At 44.5% G+C, this 22,387-nt stretch overlaps 1 protein-coding gene across 2 annotated transcripts in view; it reads right to left on the bottom strand.

Moving 5' to 3' along the window:
• The window catches only part of PLCH1 (phospholipase C eta 1), a 222,213-nt gene that overhangs the window by 46,850 nt on the left and 152,976 nt on the right, over window positions 1-22,387 (bottom strand). For both annotated transcript variants that reach the window (XM_088447686.1, XM_088447685.1), the window contains exons 12-15: window positions 18,674-18,739; window positions 14,917-14,999; window positions 8,095-8,175; window positions 1,397-1,494 (exon numbers count right to left, since the gene is read on the bottom strand). In XM_088447686.1, coding sequence (XP_088303812.1) covers window positions 1,397-1,494; window positions 8,095-8,175; window positions 14,917-14,999; window positions 18,674-18,739 — 328 coding nt within the window. The remainder of the gene's footprint in view (window positions 1-1,396; window positions 1,495-8,094; window positions 8,176-14,916; window positions 15,000-18,673; window positions 18,740-22,387) is intronic.

Below are 22,387 nucleotides of genomic sequence, written 5' to 3'. Positions count from 1 at the left end.
TGGGGAAATCAGTCTGTACCCCATAAAAAGCCTAACTGACCCCGGAAATCAATATAGAAGTGTATTAATAGCCCTAATAAAAGTATTTAGGGTTCTTGAATTAAGTCAAAGGGTTGTTATATGCATATTTGCACAAGTGTGGAAAAATGTTCTAAAGCAATTTCTTGTATGAAAAATAATTGTTGTAGTTAAATTGAGGGTACATGTAAATGGGTACTAGTATATTTTTGGATCTTTAAAGTGCCTTTTTTTAAAAAACTTAAAAAAAAAAAACACCTCCTGGAGCCTCCTGCAATCCTAAAAAAACACCTGTCCCGTCCATACAGAGCCCCAAAATACCAGACCCAGTACTTTATACCCATTTTCAAACACTTTTAACATTTTCACCCCAAAAATGACATTACTTTTTTTTTAGGGGGAATTAAGAAATTTTTTTTTTGCCTAATTAGGTATTAGGGAGGGTGTGCAAAGGGTTCTGAATCAAGGGGGTCATTCAGACCCGCTCGCGAGCGCAGGACGCTCGCAAGCGGGTCGATGTTCCCCCACTGCGCATGACGGAGGGAGCTCCGTCGTGCGCATGCGCGAGACCCGGCGAGCAACGGGCTCTCCATCGCTCCGGGTCTCACACCAAAGGGGGCGTGCTGTCGATGTTGATTGACAGCACGCCCCCTTTGGTGGGCGTGCCGGGGGCGTGCCTGCCAGACGGAGGCATTCCCATGGGAACGCCTACCGTCTGAAGCCGGCCCCACTGACATCACTAGTGATGTCAGTGGGAGTGATTTTGGCTCTGATAGAGCCAAAATCACTCCAGGGCTTGCGGCAGCGAGACCCTACCGCAGGGTCTCCGTCACAAGCCCGATGGTCGCGATGGTCAAGACCATCGCGACCATCATCATGGACGCTCGCATATGCTGTGGGTGGTCACCCACAGCTATGCGAGCGGCCAGGAGGCCGCTCCATTTTCATGGAGGAGGGCACTGATTCAGAGCGAGCGCTCTGGTCAAAGCGTTCGGCTCTGAATCAGGCCCCAAGTCCCCACATTTTTAGTCAAAATTAGGGATTTTGCACATCATTTCTCCTGCCTTTGAGTGGTAAAACTTTTTTGCCCGTCTTTGCCTATGGAGTTTTCGCACATGCGAAAACATCCTGGAATTGATTAGGGCAATACGCGAAAATGTAGCGAAAACCTTGCATCGCTGAATGCCTTTTGCCGATCACGCCTTTTCGCCTCTAATTGAACCCACCCCTAAGTCTGGCTCAGCAAGATAGAATAATATATTTAAAGGGCTTTTTCTCTATACTCTAAAACATATGGCAGGATGCCGAGCCACATATTACATGTAACACAACAAACATAAGAAACATATAAAATAAGGAGTTTGAGGTAGCATCTCACCATCATCCATAATGTCCTGGGCAGCCACTGAGTTTGTGTACACAACCAGATCAGACAGAGCGCGACATAACTTCATAGTCTTCCTCCGTCGGCCCAACCTATTAAGGTATTTAAAAAAATATATATATATTTATAAATGTTATTAAAATTGGTAAAATAGTTATTGTATGAGTTCTATAAATAACAATAATATAATAAGAATTGCACCCAACATACAAATGGAGTACAAAATAGATCCAAGCTATTCAATTATTAACTGGCACAAGGTAGCACAAATTCTTCCACATAAATTATAAGGCCACTTGAGTGGTCTTTTTTTCTTCTTTTAAATAAAGGTGTATAATAGACCCAAAGGGTTAGATTTACTAAAACAGTAAAGAGGAAGTGTTTCCATAGCAACCAATCAGTCTGGCTCCTGTTCTCTCCACTCCACTGAAACTGCCCTCACAAAATTCAGCAACGACCTCCTTGCTGCCAAATCCAAAGGCCACTACTTTCTGCTCATTCTCCATGATCTCTTTGCTGCTTTCGACACTGTTGACCACCCTCTCCTGCTGCAAATCCTTCACTTCCTTGGTCTACGTGACACTGCCCTCTCATGGCTGTCCTCCTCTCTGACTGGTCCTTCTCTGTCTCCTCTCATTACTCCTTATCCTCTTACAGTGGCGTAACTAGGGTATTTGGAGCTCAGGGCAAATTTTACAATGGAGCATTCCATCCGCACCCCGCCCCCCACAGGCGCGCACGGCAAAAAATGGGCATGGTCACAAGGGGCATGGCCACTGAAAAATGGGGCGTGTCAACATGACACACACCCCTTTCTTGTCACTGGAAATATTTCTTTCCATTTGCACCTTAATGCAGTGCCCCTTATACAGTCCCCCCTATGCATTGCCCCCAGTAGTACCCCTTATATAGTACCCCCAGTATACAATGCTCCCATTAGTGATCCCTCTTATGCAGGCCCCCAGTAGTGCCCCTTATACAGTACCCCCAGTAGTGGTCCCCCTTATGCGGCCCCTGATTAGTTCACCTTATGCAGGCCGCCAGTAGTGGTGCCCCATATGCAGTGCCCCTTACACAGTGCCCCCCGTACTGGTACCCCTTATGCAGCCCCCCTTAGTTCACCTTACACAGTGCCCCCAGTAGTGATCCCCCATATGCAGGCCCCCAGTAGTGATCCCCCATATGCAGTGCCCCTTATATAGTGCCCCCAGGAGTGATCCCCCTTATGCAGGCCCCCAGTAGTGATCCCCCATATGCAGTGCCCCTTACACAGTTCCCCCTGTAGTAGTCCCCCTTATGCAGCCCGCCATTAGTTATCCCCCTTATGCAGTGCCCTCTGTAGTGGTTCTCCCTTTTCAGTGCCCCCTGTAGTAAGCTCCTTATATAGTGCCTCAGTAGGAGTCCCCCTTGATGCAGTGGCCCCTGTAGTAGTCCCCAGTAGTGGTCACCCACGATGCAGTGCCCCCAGTAGTGGTCCCCCCCAATGCAGTGCCCCCAGTAGTATCCCCCCCAGTAGTAGTACCCAATAGTGGTCCCCCCCCAAAGCAGTGCCCCCAGTAATAGTCCCCTCTTTAGTAATAGTCCACCCCCGATGCATTGCCCCCAGTAGTAGTCCCCTCTTTAGTAATAGTCCCCCCCGATGCAGTACCCCCAGTATAAGTGCCCCCCCCCGACAAATACACACTGAAATTAAACAATAAATAAAAGAAAAATACTCACCTGAATCCACGCACCGGCTCCCACCGTCGTCCGCACGTCAGTCCTCCCGGGCTGGCGCGCTCTGCATTATGGGAGAGACATCATGACGTCTCTCCCATTACGCATTGCAGGAGCCGGAAGGGAGCCGGCTCTTGCAGTGGGCACTGCAGCAGTCAATGAGAGTCTATCTGACTCTCATTGGCTGCTATTTAACACACACATCGCCACCAGCGCTGGCGGTGATGTGTGTGTTATGCACAGCATGAGCCCGCCTGCCACCCTCCTCTTGGCGCTATTGGGCAAGCCCTCAGGGGGAGGGAAGGGGCTCAGCTGTGCAACACAGGACCGGCGCTGGGAAGCCTAGCGCCGGTCTTGTGTAAATGTGTAGTGCTGACCGCACTCACTGTGGTTGGCACTACACTGGCTAACTATGACGGGCCAGTACCGTGGCCGGGGGCGCCTCTACGTGCCGCCGGTCCCACGGCACGTACCCAGCTCGCCCTGCCCTAGTTACGCCACTGTCTCCAGGTTCTGTTCTTGGACCACTCCTATTCTCCCTCTATAAGTCCTCTCTAGGTGAATTCATCAGCTCTTTTGAACTCCATTATCATCTCTATGTTGATGATACTCAGAACTACCTTTCCTCCCCTAACCTCTCCCCCTCTCTCCTCACTCATATCTCCAACTGTCTCTCTGCTATAACTTCCTGGATGTCCCAGCGATTTCTTAAACTTAATATGTCTAAGATTGAGATGATCATCTTCCCACCCTCCCACATAACCTCCCATCCCCCTATTTCTCCATCAATTGATGGCACAACTATCTCCTCTAGCCCCCAAATGCACTGTCTTTCTCCCTCTCTTTCAAACCACATATCCAGAACCTCTCACAGTCCTGTCGTTTCCATCTCAAAAATATTTCCAGGATCAGACCCTTTCTCACCCAGGATGCTACTAAGACCCTAATACACTCACTGGTCATCTCCAGATTGCACTACTGTAACCTACTCCTTTCTAGCCTACCCAACTCCCATCTCTCTCCTCTCCAGTCTATCCTCAATGCTGCCGCTCGACTCATCTTTCTCTCCAAACGCTCTATATCTGCCTCTCCTCTCCTACAAGCCCTCCACTATCTCCCCTTACCCTTCAGAACCAAATTCACGGTTCTCCCACTCGCTTACAAAGCCCTCATACATTCCTCTCCCACTTACATCTCCGGCATTATCTCGCTTCACTCTCCTGCCCGCCCTCTTCATTCAACAAATAGACGCCGTGTCTCATGCCAACTGATTACTTCCTCCCACTCCTGCCTCCAAGATTTTGCCCGCGCTGCTCCCCACTTTTGGAACTCTCTCCCTCTCCCCATCAGACTCACCACCTCTTTACAATCCTTCAAACAGGCTTTCAAAACCCAATACTTCATCAAAGCCTTCCAGCTCTCATCCTAAGCCGCTACTCCATGCTCCCTCCTCCCTGTCTACCCCATGTGTCATGCCTGTTTGTCTGCACCTCCCCTTTAGAATGTAAGCTCTTGCGAGCAGGACCCTCTACCCTCTTGTATTTCTCTTGACTTTATTTTCATCTACTTCTTACTCCCCACTAGGGTACCAACACTTGGTTGCTTATGCTCTGTTGCTTATATGGGTGTTATGGTCACCAATGTAGCAATGTATATTATAACTGTCCTTGTCCTCCATTATATTTGTATTGTACTGTTAGTCACTTTTTTGGTTATGTACTTTGCAAGGTACTGCGAAACACTTGTGGCGCCATATAACTAAATGATAATAATAATAATTCTAGCTACAATTTACTGAATATATTCTAGAAAACGATAGTTACAATCTGATTGGTTGCTATGGACAACAAATCTGCTTTTACTTTTCAGAACTTTTAGTTTATTATCCTGAAGGGTCTATTATCTTGAGGAAACCCTTGCACTATCTGCAATTGTTTGCTAGATATACTGCCTAGCATACAGTATTCAACAGGAACCTCTCATGCAGGATTTGCATCTGTCCTTCAACTACAAATAGAGTAGGGCTTCATTTGAAAGAAAAACCTTTTTAGCCCATTATACACATTCCCTGGAATAATACAGTCCACATCTCTATCGCAGGTCCCGGCTGTTGCTAGACGATTGGGACGCCGCATCATTTCGGTTTGCTAGACAATCGGGACTCCGGGAGGCCACAGAGAGTTATGGTCTAGGCTGTTGTTTAGCAGCCGAGACGCCGGCTCTATGGGCAGTGCTTCAGCTGCTTTTACTATTGTCATTAGGGGGCCAATCTCTCTCATTGGTTCATGTCTATGTTATAAAGCTTCAGCCCCACAGTGATAGTTTACACTTCGGTGTAACCTGCTGGTCCTATTCCTGTCACTGTGTTTAGGAAACTTTTGCTGCCGGTGTCCCACTGTGCTACATGCTCCTGGTTATCCCAGATTATACTAGGACTTGTCTCTAGCCTTGTCTCTGCTGCATCGATTACCTGCAAGCTGTTCAGTCTCCATGTTGCGTCATGGCTATTGCTTCTGCTGCATGTTCCATCTGCCAGCTATTACAGTCCCAGAGAAACCCTGGGTCCATTCACCACTGCTGCATATACCAGATGCAGGCTACCCCAGCTCCAGCCCTACTAGTGGTCATTTCTATTATATATATTGCCCTTGTTGCCTCAGTTCATCCCCGTGGTTAACAGCTGTGGCTAGCTCTGCTAGCTACTGAAGCCTCCGTCTTGCCCTGGAATTGTCCTGTATCCACCCACTTCAGATTATATCTTACAATTCCCCGTTAATTATATAAGCCCCTACTGTCCAAGAGGTTAATATCTGGCAGCATCCTAAGTACTGGTGAGTGTGTCTAACTGTATGGTACAATGGGCAGCTGTTACAGGCAGAAGTCCTTCAGAGCGTGACTCTAGGAGTCTTATATAATTATTCAGGAGTATCATAAGAACAACTGGATCTATATGTCTTCTTTAATCCATACACACAAGTCTATTTCTGCTTCTTATAGACAATCTTTACACAGGGGAATCAGTTCATGCGGTGATAAATTAAAAACTGAAATATAATATATACAGCTTGTTTTATATATAAAACAAGCAGGGCCATCCATCTGTATCTTATTAACTCATTTGGTTAGTATCCTATGTCTTTACAGCTCATTGTGACTTTAGCCATCCTTTTTGTCATTAAGATCAGCATTTTATGGAATAAGGGCCTGATTCATTTGGGATCGCTAATGCGATTACGCATGCAGGTGGCCAATTGTTGCGTACTGCGCATGCATTGCAGTGCTCGTGCGTGAAATCAACATTACGACCACAGAGCCCATACGGAGTCATCACAGAGTGATTGACAGGAAGTGAGCATTTGGGGGTGGTGACGGGGAGTGGCCGGTGAAACGCAGGCGTGCCTGTCCGTTTGAACGCTGTTGCATGGGCGTGCACAAATTAGCCAATACGACGGCATACGCAGCTTGAGTGCTCAGTGCCTGCGACGAGGTAAGCAATTTCTGAGTAAGGTCAGAACTGTTGTAATTAATTGTGCATGAGGGGTCGATGTTACTCGATGTTCCCGATGTATACGCAAGACTGCAAGGTATTACGGATGTGAGATAGCGGTAGTGGGTGTCTCTATGCTGGCTATACAACAGCATTCATTACCATATTTTCGCAGACGGTCTGCGTGCGTAATCGTCGTTGAGATCAGGCCCTAAGCTCTCTCTAGTTGTACTGACACCTGGCAGTATGTGTGGCAGAAAGGAATGTTTTGAATTATTCCAGGTAAAAGATGAGGGAATTGACTATAGTGATGTAACTCCAGTGTGGGGGATGGCATACGATAAAAAAAAAAAATCAGAATCAGACTGACCACTAAATATTACCACAACCAAGCTTTACACTTTAATATATATCAGACTAAAGCACACACCCTGGTTCCCTATAGGTACAGTATATTTCTTGGAGGTATTTTGCTCAGGAAAAAAATATAAAGAAGGAACAGTAGGAATAAGGTCATTTAATAATATTATAAATAATTATTAATCATATTGGTGAGTAAAATAAAATACAGTCAAAGGATTTGCAACAAAGTATTAAAAAGTGAAAGTTAGATTTAGGATTGTTTAGTTTGTCCCATTACTTTTGGCCCCTTAAAAAGTGGGAGGCACATATAGAAACCGTTGTAATTCCTACACCGTTCACCTGATTTTGATGTAATTACCCTCAAATTAAATCTGAAAGTCTGCAGTTAAAGCACTTATTGTTTGTTTCATTTCAAAGCCATTGTGGTGGTGAATAGAGGCCAAAATATGAAAATTCTGTCAATGTCCCAATATTTATGCACCTGACTGTAAGTATGCAAACTTTTGCTTCTAAAGAAGGGTTCCATCATTCTCAAATGAAAACCCAGACAAGCACGTGTTAAATGATTTATAAGATCATACAATCCCTCCCATTTTCAGTACCTGTTAGTTGCCAAATAAGGTAAAACACCATTCCCTTTTCACATATTTGTTTTGGTGCACTATTAGTCACTATTAGGCATAAATAAGTGTTGCAAGTTAAACATATTTAAGTGATCAAATGGTGATCCCCGTAGCAAGCCCTAATTTTATATACCAGGGGAAATGTTTAAAGTTCAACTTCCTTCTTTATGTTTCTGATGCAACTTATGTCATACATCAGCTTGACTATGCCTCTTGTTTAATAATTGTCTACACTTTATATTTCAGTATAAAATCAGAAAAGTGTAATCCTAAGGCAGCTTCTAGGACTCTTTTGGTATCCGGGGGCATAGTGAGAGGGGGGCACTCTGGACTGCCAGGGGGGAGTAGCCATACCCCTTCGGCTTCTGCATACAGCATCTGACAAATCGCGATCACGTCCCCACATCGGGCCACAAAACAGGTCCCAAAATCTCTCTTAGCGGCCCTGTTGGTACCTCTGAATGACATGGAAGATAATACAGCTTTATTGTGTAGTCTCTTACCTGTAATGAGCATGTTCAAAATCCTCTTCTCCACCAATCCAAGCACAAGTAAGCAGGATGCCATATGTAGCTTGGCTCCACCTACAGCAATCAGGAGGTAATGTATTGAATTCCCCTGGCCATCCCATTCATTTCCAATATATAAGAGTTAAAGATGTGTCCACACATACATCTATCCTCCGTGTGCTACAAATCGAGTTGCACAACACGTGAGTCAGGCGTCTTTTCGTGCAACTTTTTCATGCAAAGTGCTTCTTATTCGCAAAGCAATGCGAATAGTATACATTAGCAGCTTATGCTGATTTAAATGATATGCGGCTTATTCTGTGTGCGACTGCGGCTGTATCTGCATGCGAAATGCTACGTTACAGTGTCAGTGACACCGTAACATAGAATGTGTGCAGATACAGCCACAGTCGCACACAGAATATAGGCATGCCGAATATCATTTTAATCAGCATAAACTGCTTGTGTGTCCCATTAGCATCGCTTTGCGAATTAGACGCAATGTAATGGTAACAGTCGCACTAAAAGACGCTCGAGTTGCGCCACTGCATTGCGTGACTAGAAGGGCTGTTTAACGCGCAAGGAGACTAGATGTATGACGACACACCTGTAGGAAAGAGTTACAGTGCGGAGCAGTTATCAAAGAATACAGAAAACAAAGCAGGACTGGTAAAAAAATGATTGTTGAACACATTGAAAGGATTATGTGCTCGTAACCTACAATATACCTGATCCCAGTACAAATACAATGTTATCAATTCTCATTCTCTACCAGTCAAGAGAGAAGAGGAAGATGAATTAGAAGTGCATGAGTGCAATGTATGTATGTGGTTTACAGCCAGCTGCAAGCTAGCAGGCAATTTCTATATGTCGCTTAAATCACACAGAGGTGAGAAATCAGTTACTGTCAGCTGACATGATAAAGATCATGTGCACTTAATGGGGCTGATGGTTGTGAATTTAAAGGATCTTGGTGCTGGGTTCCTGACATCGAACCCCAGTGATCATATTATTCAACCAGTCAGATTATTTATTATTAGGGGTCTATTTACCATCACTTAATTTATACAAAAGCAGAGGAGAATGAGTTTTCAGGCCATTCATCAAAGAGGTAAAGCAGGAAATATCACAGATATCCCCTGCTTACCGGAAAGGCCCGCTGTCACCATACACTAGTATAGGGACAGAGGCCCTGATTCAGAGCCGGACGCTCTGACAGAGCGCTCGCTCTGAATCAGGGCCGTTCTTTTTTTTTTTAGAACGGCCTCCTGGTCGCTCACATAGCTGTGGGTGACCACCCACAGCTATAGCGAGCGGCCAGGTAGATGGTCGCGATGGTCAAGACCATCACGACCATAGGGCTTGCGACGAGACCCTTGTGGTAGGGTCTCGTTGCCGCAAGTCCCAGAGAGATTTCGGCTCTAACAGAGCCGAAATCTCTCCCACTGACATCACTCGTAATGTCAGTGGGGCCGCCCCCAAACGGCAGGCGTTCACATGGGAACGCCTCCGTTTGGGTAGCCACTCCCCCGGCCCGCCCACTAAAGGTGTGATGTCAGTGGGGCCTGCCCACACTTGTGATGTCAGTGGGGCCGCCCCCAAATGGTAGGCGTTCCCATGGGCACCCCCCCCCCCCCGACCCGCCCACCAAAGGGGGCATGCTGTCACTCAACATCGACAGCACGCCCCCTTTGGTACGAGACCCGGAGCAACGGATTGCCCGTCGCTATCTGGGTCTCGAGCATTGCGCACAATGGAGCCGGCTCCATCGTGCACATGCGCACTGGCCCACCATCGACCCAGTTGCACAGCGCTTGCGACCGGGTCTGAATCAGGCCCAGAGGCCCTGATTCAGAGCCGGACGCTCTTAAAGTGGCCACCCACAGCTATTGCGAGCGGCCAGGATGATGGTCGCGATGGTCAAGACCATCGCGCTTGCGACGAGACCCTTGTGGTAGGGTCTCGTGGCCGCAAACCCCAGAGAGCTTCTGGCAATAATAGAGCCGGAAGCTCTCCCACTGACATCACTGGTGATGTCTGTGGGGCCACCCACAAACGGCAGGCGTTCGCATGGGAACGCCTCCGCTTGTGAAGCCACCCCTCCTGCCCGCCTACCAAACGGGGCGTGCTGTCAATCACCATCGACAGCTTGCCCCCTTTGGTGCGAGACCCAGAGTAACGGAGCACCTGTCGCTAGCCGGGTCTCGCGCATGCGTACGATGGAGCCGGCTCCGTAATGCGCATGCCCAGTGGGCAAACATCGACCCGGTTGCGAGTGCTCAGCGCTTGTGACCGGGTCTGAACCAGGCCCAGAATTCATCAAGCTCCGAAAATGCAATATTTTCGGAGCTTGACTGTGGTAGAATTCGCCATCTTCAGGTGGGAAGGAGTCCCGGGTTACGAAGAGAGATCCTTTCCGATTCCTGCGTTCCCGTCCGGCTCCTTCTGACGGATGTTGGGGCTCTTGTGCGCATGCGTGACCTGTAGGTCACGCATGTGCACTTGTCTCACCGCTCCGAAAGGAGCAGTGAAAAGATTCACTGCTCTGAAAGGAGCAGTGAAGTTGCTTGTGGAGACAGCTGATTTTCGGATCAGTTGTCTCCGCACCGAAGCAATGATGAATTGCTACGGCGCTTGCAGAGAGTTAGTATATTAATTATTGGGGTCCGTTCGGACCCCGATAATTAACATAATGAATAAACCCCTAGGTCACTAAGGGGCAGATGTACTAAGCTCTGGAAAGTGATAAATTGGAAAGTGATAAACTGCCAATCAGCTCCTTTCATTTTTCAAACAAAGCCTGTAACATGACAGTTAGGAGCTGAGTAGTTAAGCACTTTCCAATTTATCACTTTCCAGTCCTTAGTACATCTCCACCAATATCTAATAGCTAAGAAACTAAATAATTGACTCAGCACGGACATAAAATAGCACATGCACTTCCATATGAATTATTTCATATTGTTTGTGAACCCTATGGTATTTTGCACTTAGGTTATAATCATAACATGGTCATATGGAAGTCAGAGAGGGACTTAAGCCTACAAAATATCAAATATCAGATAATATATGTTTTGAGTAATATAAGCCCTGCACTACTGTAACCTGCACCACAAATATTAAACACTGAGCCAGATGGATGATAATGACTGATTTCATTCTATTAGATGAACCAGACTAAAGGCCCCCATATATCAGCAATTGATCGCAGCAATCGTGCAATTTGCAATCGATTGTGTATAAAAGTCTTTCCCTTTTTCAATCGATTGTGGCAATTCTGCAATCTGCAATCGGTTGATAAAGGGAAAGTTTTTTTTACACAATCGATTGCAAATTCCACGATTGCTGTAATCAATTGCTGATGTATGGGGGCATTTAGATCACACTGCTTTGCAACTAGTTAATAACATAATCAGCTGTTTGCTATGAATAAACACTATTTCAGCATACACATTTATTTTAGACTGGTTACTAATAATCCTCTTCATTTATAAGCAATCTGATTGTATGGTGGATCAGAATAAAAGACAAAGTACAGAGAGAGAAACAAAGCATGATATATTGGACAAGATGAAGGGGTTGGCGATGATTGTTAATAAATTACTGCGCAAACCTGTGTCTGGATTGGTGGTGACAGTAGTAACAATAATATATATCATATGCTGCTAACAATGGTGTAAGCCAGAGCTTTTATCTACTGTTCACTGCTATGGTATAAAACAAAATATTAAGGTAAAGGTACTTTTATTCTCTGTATGAAAATATATTTTACAAATAATTAAAAATATTAATTACATTATCATAATGATGGCTTTGTTTGGTTTAAATTCAGGGTTCTTAAATAAACTATGTAAAAATCCACTGAATAGCATTAAACTCAATTGAAATATTGTTTAAATCTGACGTCTACTGTGAAAGTTTACATTGATATTGCAGACCACATGTATGTATTTTATCATGACAAGTATCAGTCCTGACACTAAAAGCACCAGCAGTGGTGTGTAGGCAGCAGGGTGCAGAGAGCGACCTATTCTAGGGCTTCTATAGAATCAGAAGATGGTGCCTCTCTGTTCTGCTATTGATTATAAGCGAATGGTAGCGGTTCCACTGGAGGGGGCAGGGGTATAACTAAGGCTGGGTACACACGTAAAGATTTTCTGTCCAACCATCCAACAAGTTGATTGGTTGAATGAAAATCTGGTAAGGTATGAAAGCAAATGACAATCAACAATTTGCTCCCAAATGCCGGAAAATGGACAAAAACTGTTGTTTGAACAAATAGAACAAACATTTAACAAACTTGTCTGATGACCATTATCATCTGTTTTCTGGCATTTAGGATCAAATTGCTGATCATCAGTTACTCCCATATGTTACCAGATTTTCATTTCAACCAATCAACTATTTGGATGGCTGGACAGAAAATCTTTACGTGTATATGCAGCTTAAGGATAAAGGGCCCACGGTAACATTTTGAAGGGCCAGTTCCCACCCCCACACAACACAATTCTCTGACAGCGGTGTTCATTAGCCTCAACAACTGTGCACTTACATGCTGTTTTCCTGCGGGCTGTGAATACCTACAGCACTGCTTGTGTGCCAGGATTTAGCACTTATGTTGCCGGCTGTACACAGGAAAACACAAGGGATGATATCCCTGAGATAATATACATGCACGTACAAAGGTCCTGATTCACTACCGATCGCAACTGCGATTGCAATAGCGATTATGCACGCTGCGATAGTATGATAATCCATTGCGATTGCTATGCCGTCGCAGCACAACATAAGGACGCCCACTTTACACGACACACATCCGTAATGTTTAGTAAGACTGCAAAACCATCAGTACTATCGAGTACCATCGCAGCCTCACGAACACTTGCACAAGCTCTGACCTTTTCACAGGAATTGCTAACTTCATCGCACGTTATGAGTTCTCAGGCTGCGTATGGTATCACAGTGGATAATTTATGCACGCCCCTGCAACAGCGTTTAAACGCACTGGCACGCCTGCGTTTCTCCAACCAATCGCCCGTCACCACCCACAAACGGCACTTCCTGTCAATCACTCTGTGATTGGTCTGCATAGTCACTGCGATCACAATCCTGATCGCACTGGCCAGTTCGTCCTCTGCGATGCACATGCATGCGCACAAAGCAACAATCAGCTGATTGCGTGCGTAATCGCAGTTGCGATCGGTAGTGAATCAGGCCCATAGTGCCCACATGCAATTAGCCTTAGGGGACTGAGTTACATCAAGCCCTTGTGATTCTGGGCCCTGTAGCAGCTTTGTGGGCTGCTATGGCTATTTATATGCCCCTGTCAGGAGTCTAGTGTACAGGAAAAACTCCATGTGGTAGTAATCCTGCTTTAAACAAAACAAAATATGTAGGATTCCAAGTTGTTGGTAAATGCTTCCCTTGGTACAAGTAAAGAGCATTACAATTCTTTTTAAAAGTTGGACGTAAGCAGTCAGTTGTGTTTTGCTGCACACAGAGGGCCAGTGATGAGGGTTCATTACTGTACTGTGGCCCTGATTCAGAGCCGGACGCTTTTTCAGAGCGCTTGCTCTGAATCAGGGCGTTTTTTTGTTTTTTTTTGGAGCCGGCCTGCAGGCCGCTCGCTATACTGTGGGTGACCACCCACAGCTTTTGCGAGCTGCCATGTGATGGTCACGATGGTCGCGACCATTGGGCTTGTGACTAAACCGTTGTGGTAGGGTCTCGTTCCCGCAAGCCCCAGTGAGCTTCCTGCTCTAATAGAGCAGGAAGCTCACTACTGATATCACTCGTGATGTCAGTAGGGCCGCCCCCAAATGGCAGGCGTTCCTTCGGGAACGCCTCAGTTTGCCCAGCGACCCCTCATCCTCGCCTACAAAATGGGGCGAGCTGTTGATCAACATCGACAGCTGCCCCGTCTTGTAGTGAGTCCCGCAGTGAGTGATTTCTCGCTCGCTACGGGGCACGCGCGAGCGCACTGCCTGGCCATCGACCTGCTTGCGAGCGCATAGCGCTTACGAGCGGATCTGAATCAGGCCCTGTATTTGGAGCTAGTTTTCACCAAGTAAATAAGTGGCGGTTTTACCTTCCTTCCAATCACATTTCTGCTATCACTGAACTCCGAAACCTCAGTGCCCTTGCTGTGACCGCACAATTTTGTCAGCGCTGCTGTCAGTTTTTAGGATAATTGCCATTTTTTTCTGTTTCTTTCATTTTAACAGCAATTACTTCCTCAAATCAGTCAGGATGAATAGTTTTTAGCAATTGCTGAGTTGACTTATTATGTAGTACTGGAAGATGCCCGAATGAGCAAGATGATTACAGAGCTAGAAATGTAACAAACAAATGACATGAAATGAAAACAAGAGAGGATCTGGAAAATATCATATCACATCTATATACCATACTATTTTTAGTTTGCACACTGGAAAATTGCACAATAGTTATATTAACCTTGTTTCATAAAACGTTCCATAAAATAGTTTAAATCCCTGTAATAGAATGAGGACTAACAATGTATCTAAGAAGAATTTTCAGGTTTTGTTGGGATTGCTCTCTTACAGTAGTATGTATTAATTAAAGGAAAAATAATAGTGAAGCACAGTGGGATCTTTAATAATTTACTCATAATTTGAGCCGTTTGTGCTTTTGCAGAAGAGCTTGATATCATTTACTTAAATGTCTAAGGTCAACACTTTTACAGAGCTAATGATTGCTAACGAGAAGCATACATTATTAAATACATGTGCAATCGTTCCAGTCACTGCACAGTGTACTGCAAAGGATTCCGGACTTGCTGATGGGAACTCTGACCTGTGCATCTGCCCAGACTCCCTCGGAGGGGAATCCTCATCTTCATCGGTGCTGCAAGATTTTGACCTGGATTTTGACGTTCTCTGCAGGACACAATGAACATCATATTTACTGTATGTGCCTGATTTGTTTTACTTCTAGAAACCATCTATTATACTATATACCACAAATCTATTGGCTATGTATATGTCCATGATGTTTTACTTCTAGCAAACTGTTACAGTACATGTCACAGGAGTAGTTGTGAGCAATAGATTGCTAGAACAACACTGATTAAAGTGGAAAGCCTTTTCTGTGGATTCTATTTTCCAGGCTGATTTGTTTATTTCTTTTGTCCTTCTACAGCATATGACTACAGACCTGCTGTTTAGATGTAATTGCATCCAAACAAAAACTTCAGATAACTGTTGTCATATCTAATGAAAATAAAGAAATCTGCCTAGACCAGGGGCTCTCAACTACATTCCTAAAATACCACTAACAGGTCATATTTTGTGGATTTCATTAATCGTGCAAAGGTGAGAATCTATTTTGCTAGGTCAGTAATTATCCTACCTGCTTCCATAGACAGAAATACTCAAAACATAAGCTGTTCCGAAAACTGAAGGGTTGAGTTTGAGAGCCACTGGCCTAAGATCAGTAATTCTTAAACTCGGTCCTCAGGACCCTGTACAGTTCACGTTTTTCTGGTCACATAGCAGGTGCACAGGTACTCACATTTTAAAAGATCCACAGGTGGAGCTAATTATTTCACTTCTGGAAAATATGAACTATGTGGGGTCCTGAGGACCAAGTTTGAGAACCTATGGCCTTGATCAGTGGTTCTCAAACTTGGTCCTCAGGACCCCACACAGTTCACATTTTGCAGGTCACCTAGCAGGTGCACAGGTGTACTCATTACTCACTGACACAATTTAAAAGATCCACAGGTGGAGCGAATATCTCACTTGTGATTATGTGAGGAGTCCTACAAAACATGCACTGTTTGGGGTCCTGAGGACCGAGTTTGAGAACCTGTGGCCTAGATAATAGAATTTGCAGGCAATTTCTTTTTTTTACTGTTTCCCTTTACAAATGTTCTTCAAATAAGAACTTATGATAACGAATAACACATTTCAGAAAAATGGCAACTACATATCAGTTATTGCAAACCACTAATTACTACAGACCAGTGTTTCGCAAATTCATTCCTCAGGGAACACTAAAGCTGGCCACACATCTAAAGATTATCCGTCCAACCGGCCAACTAGTTGATTGGTTTGAATGAAAATCTGGTAAGGAATACAATCAGCAATTTGCTCCCAAACGCTGGAAAATGGACCAAAACTGTTGTTTGAACAAATAGTTTAGATCAAACATTTAACAAAAATGTCTGAACGACCATTTTTCATCTGTTTTCTGGCATTTAGGAGCAAATTGCTGATCATCATTTACTCCCATACGTTACCAGATTTTCATTCCAACCAATCAACAAGTTGGCTGGTTGGATGTAAGTTGGTCTAGTGTGTGGCCAGCTTAACAGTTCATGTTTTCCAGGTCTTCTCAAATAATCACAAGTGAAATAATTAGCTACACCTGTAGATATTTTAAAATGTGTCAGTGTGTAATAAATACACCTGTGCACCTGGTAGGAAAATGGAACTATGCACTGTTAGTGCTTCCTGAGAAATCAGTTTGGGAAACAGTGCTATAGACTAATACGAGCCTGCACCAATTGCAATTTGTAATGAGCAATGTAGTATATGACTAAAGTTCAAGTGATATATCCTGGGATGCCAAGAGGGGGGGGGGGCGGATACTAATTATCCTGGCACTGTTGTGTGATGGGCTGCAGTGGGAGACTGCTCGTGGCTGCTGAGCAGCAGTTGCAGCAGTCTCCTATCTATGCCTGTGGGGGGGAGCGATCACACTGATCGCACCCCTCCTGGCTTTGCACCGGGCTGAGGGGCTCACAGTGCCCCTCTCCCCTGTGCGCAGCGCAAAACTTATTTTTTTAAACGCCTCCCACAATTAGGCCACGCCCCCTTTAAGCCGCGGCTGTCAGCGCCCCTGGACATATCTGATTTTTTGTAACTTCATGCACATATTTTTAAACCTTTGCACCATTTGATACAGGTAAACACATTGATTGCAGTAGAACAGAATGACTGATATACTTTAAAAATATGTGTTTCCAGTTCAACACAATGGACGATATCTAAAATTAAACAGAGACAATAGTCCAGAACAGAACACTTAAACAGGTATTCTAGAGAATTTCTAATGTTCAAGTAAATTGAAAAATCAAGGCTTAACAGTACACAGTGTATTCTATTTTATTCAAAGGTTTTTTTTTGTACGTAATGTTAGATAATACCGCGTCATCAATATTAGCCATACCAACACCTTCACTAGCTCTGCACATTGAGTTGCATTTGATTATTTAGCTAAGTCTCCAGCAATTTACTTTCATTCTAGCCACATTCGCTTCAAGTAGCCAGATCTCTTCCTTCACCACAGAAGCCATTTAGAGCAGTCAGAAGATTATGTGTGTACAACCAGATGCGAATATGTTCCAACCACATTTACCAACACATCCCCTGATGAAACAATCAATTCTGGATCAGGTTATCATCGGGTAATGGGACCGTTTTGGTACCACATTCAGCATGACCATAGCCAGAACTTTGTGGGTCCCATAGCAACATTTTAAAGGGACCCCTTCTAGAAAGACACCACTCTCCATAACAGTAGATAATTTTATGCCCCATAGTAGTGCCTTTATGAACATAGTGGTGTCCTAGTTCACATTATACTGTAAAGTGCACCCCGTTCATAATATGCTATATTATAGTGCCCCAAGTTAACGATTGAATATGCCACACTGTACTGCCACCAGTACACATGCCACACAGTGCCCCCAGTTCACATTATGTCACACAGGGGGAGATGTATTATAGCGGCACTTAACGTGCTGCTATAACGGTTCTTGCTTCGCCTCTTTACCGAGGCGTAGCAGGAAGCACTAATGATGAGATGTATCTCAGTCCCGGCCGGCTCCACTGAGCATGCGTGGGATATCACAAGTATCGCGAGATCATGCGTGCAGCTCTTGAGCCGGCAGCCACCGCAGCAGGGACAGTGCTGTCCCTGCTGTGGGGATAGGGCATCGCCAGGCTGCAGCTGTCGATTACAACAGCTGCAGCAGGCGGAATGGTCAGGCGATCTGACCGTTCATACATAACTCTGCCTATCGCGGTGCTGTCTTGTAGATAGCAGAGCCGATGACAGGGGCGCATGGTGCCCCCTGTCATTTACCGCCCAGCCCCTCAATCATACATGGAGGAGAGGCACATAACGTGCGCTGATGCCGCTTCGGCGATTAATATATTTCCCCCATGGTGCTTAGCAGGCAATTACGTGAACCTAGTAGACAACTGTATAACCTGGGTGAGTTGAGACAGGCCCCAGAGGTGGGCCCCCAAGTCTCTGGGCTCATAGCAACGGAACTCCCTGCACCCACTATAGCTACACCCATGACGTGCAGTTATTGCAGTATGTGTGGCCAGCAGAATGAAAGCCCCAGACATTACTTATATAATTCCTCAAGCTTTAAATAGCATCATCATTATTACATTATTTTATGATTAAAAACTAGTCTACCCCTGTGTAATTTTTTTGCTGTTGTTCAATATACAGCTATAGCCATTCAAATATTTTAGCTTTCAGTAATTGTAAAAGCCAATTGTATCATAATTTCTGTACAGTGTATTCTCACCTTGTGTTTTGCAATGTTACCCATCGATGACCTTTTGGATTTACTCCGGTCTTTAGATTCTGAATTCTGCATATAAAAGAAATAATAAATAATCTTAACATAAATATTAAATCAAAAAACTTAAATGTAATAGAACTAAAAATATATTTGCTTTTCCCTATTAGATCAGAAAAAAAGTAATATAGTAATGTCAAATTACTACAAATCACAGCAAGGAGCAGTGCAGATAAATTCACAGATAAAACAATTAGTAAACTTAGAATTACAGCATAATTAGATTACATGGATGGCACTATTGAACATTTCTTTCTTGGCATTCCAATTGCACCACCCACCGCATTCATTGTGACCCAACAGAGTGGGCAGTTAGCAATTATTCAGAATGTCCTCACAGCTAGTGATCACACCTTACATATAAACATGCTCCACCGATAGTCTGAGCACCATCTTACAAACAGTCATACACAGGGGTTAAAGTAGATCGGAACGGGGCGGAACTGCGTTCCGTCAGTTCCATTTGGAGCCCTCCAGCCCACCTTACCTGGCCAGTCAGCCCTGTGCCGATGAGATTTTGTTACCAGTGGGCGCCCGGCTTTTTCTCTACAGCGGCAGCCGGAATTCACTCCTGAGCTCCGGCTTCCGCAGTGGGCAGTATGGGAGAGACATCATGACGTCTCTTTCATAGTTCCGAGGAGCAGCCAGTCGCACGGCAGCGGACGCAGGAGTGGTGCTTAAGGTAAGGGTTGTTTGTTACTCTTTATTTTTGCGTAAGGGGCACTAATAATGTGAACATTATTACTGGGGGCATTACTACTGGAGGCATTACTACAGTGACCATTACCACTGGGGGCACTACTAATGGGGGCATTACCACTGGGGACACTACAAATGGGGGCATTGTATAAGGGCCACCACTCTTGGGGGCACTGCATAAGGGGCACCACTACTGGGGACACTGCATAAGGGGCACCACTACTGGGGAAATTGCATAAGGGGCACAACCACTGTGGGCACTGCATAAGGGGCACCACTACAGTAAGCACAGCATAAGGGGCACCACTACAGTGGGCATTATGTGTAAGGGGCACTACTGATGTTGGCATTATGTGTATGGGGCACTACTACTGTGGGCATTATGTATATTAGGGGTACTACTACTGTGGGTATTGTGTATAAGGGGCACTAATGTTGGCATTGTGTAAAAGAGGCACTACTGTGTGTCATAACATGAATAAGGGACACTACTATGTGGTGTAATGTGAATCAGGGGCATAGTTTGAAACGTGGATACTATTATGTGACCACGCCCCTTTATTTTGAGACAATGCCCCTTTTTGTGTTGCGCTGAGACAGGGGGGGGATGGGTGAATTCCACCACGTCTCTAGGACTGTGGCAAAGTGATATAGAACAGCACGCTGACTAACTCCATATTTCATATATGTGGCTGTTGCAAAGTGATATAGCACAGCACGCTGACTAACTCCATATCTCATATATGAGGCTGTGGCAAAGTGATATAGCACAGCACGCTGACTAACTCCATATCTCATATATGTGACTGTTGCAAAGTGATATAGCACAGCACGCTGACTAACTCCATATTTCATATATGTGACTGTTGCAAAGTCATATAGCACAGCACGCTGACTAACTCCATATTTCATATATGAGACTGTGGCAAAGTGATATAGCACAGCACGCTGACTAACTCCATATTTCATATATGAGGCTGTGGCAAAGTGATATAGCACAGAACGCTGACTAACTCCATATTTCATATATGAGGCTGTGGCAAAGTGATATAGCACAGAACCCTGACTAACTCCATATTTCATATATGTGACTGTGGCAAAGTGATATAGCACAGCACGCTGACTAACTCCATATCTCATATATGAGGCTGTGGCAAAGTCATATAGCACAGTACGCTGACTAACTCCATATTTCATATATGTGACTGTGGCAAAGTGATAGAGCACAGCACAGCTGACTAACTCCATATTTCATATATGTGACTGTGGCAAAGTGATATAGCACAGCACGCTGACTAACTCCATATTTCATATATGTGGCTGTTGCAAAGTGATATAGCACAGCACGCTGACTAACTCCATATCTCATATATGAGGCTGTGGCAAAGTGATAAAGCACAGCACGCTGACTAACTCCATATTTCATATATGTGACTGTTGCAAAGTGATATAGCACAGCACGCTGACTAACTCCATATTTCATATATGTGACTGTTGCAAAGTCATATAGCACAGCACGCTGACTAACTCCATATTTCATATATGTGGCTGTGGCAAAGTGATATAGCACAGCACGCTGACTAACTCCATATTTCATATATGAGGCTGTGGCAAACTGATATAGCACAGCACGCTGACTAAATCCATATTTCATATATGAGGCTGTGGCAAAGTGATATAGCACAGCACGCTGACTAACTCCATATTTCATATATGAGGCTGTGGCAAAGTGATATAGCACAGCACGCTGACTAACTCCATATTTCATATATGTGACTGTGGCAAAGTGATATAGCACAGCACGCTGACTAACTCCATATTTCATATATGAGGCTGTGGCAAAGTGATATAGCACAGCACGCTGACTAACTCCATATTTCATATATGAGGCTGTGGCAAAGTGATATAGCACAGAACGCTGACTAACTCCATATTTCATATATGAGGCTGTGGCAAAGTGACATAGCACAGCACGCTGACTAACTCCATATTTCATATATGTGACTGTGGCAAAGTGATATAGCACAGCACGCTGACTAACTCCATATCTCATATATGAGGCTGTGGCAAAGTGATATAGCACAGCACGCTGACTAACTCCATATTTCATATATGTGACTGTTGCAAAGTGATATAGCACAGCACGCTGACTAACTCCATATCTCATATATGTGACTGTGGCAAAGTGATATAGCACAGCACGCTGACTAACTCCATATTTCATATATGTGACTGTTGCAAAGTCATATAGCACAGCACACTGACTAACTCCATATTTCATATATGTGGCTGTGGCAAAGTGATATAGCACAGCACGCTGACTAACTCCATATTTCATATATGAGGCTGTGGCAAACTGATATAGCACAGCACGCTGACTAACTCCATATTTCATATATGAGGCTGTGGCAAAGTGATATAGCACAGCACGTTGACTAACTCCATATTTCATATATGAGGCTGTGGCAAAGTGATATAGCACAGCACTTTGGGAGAGATGAGAGTGTAACTGTGTGTAGAAAGCCAGCGCCAGTACCTGTGTAATTTAAGAGTGTCCCAGTTTTAAGGGATTGTGTATGGCCCTGACTGAGTTCAAACCTAAACAAAAACCTAATCCTGGTCAAAATACATCACAATACCAAATTTGGTGGAGCTAGGTACAAAACTCTGGCCATGCATAAAGGACAACAGACAGACACACACACACTTTCTCGCTTATTATATAGATATAATCAGGAAGGCATACATTAATAGCGATGCATTGGAGGGTGAAAGTAAAATGGTTGACAAGCAATTAGTCAACACCAGATGGTTGACAGTCAATAGGTCGACAGTGGCAAAAGGTCAACTACTACAAAAGGTCAACATGGATGTAGGTCGACAGGTACAAACGTTTGACAGATACAAAATGTCAATATGGGAATGGTTAGGGTTAAGCACTTACCGGAGGGTTAGGGTTGC

This window comes from Taudactylus pleione, unplaced genomic scaffold (assembly GCF_031769625.1).
Source record: "Taudactylus pleione unplaced genomic scaffold, aTauple2 ptg000436l, whole genome shotgun sequence".
NCBI classification, from domain to species: domain Eukaryota; kingdom Metazoa; phylum Chordata; class Amphibia; order Anura; family Myobatrachidae; genus Taudactylus; species Taudactylus pleione.
This window is presented reverse-complemented; position numbering and strand designations above follow the sequence as displayed.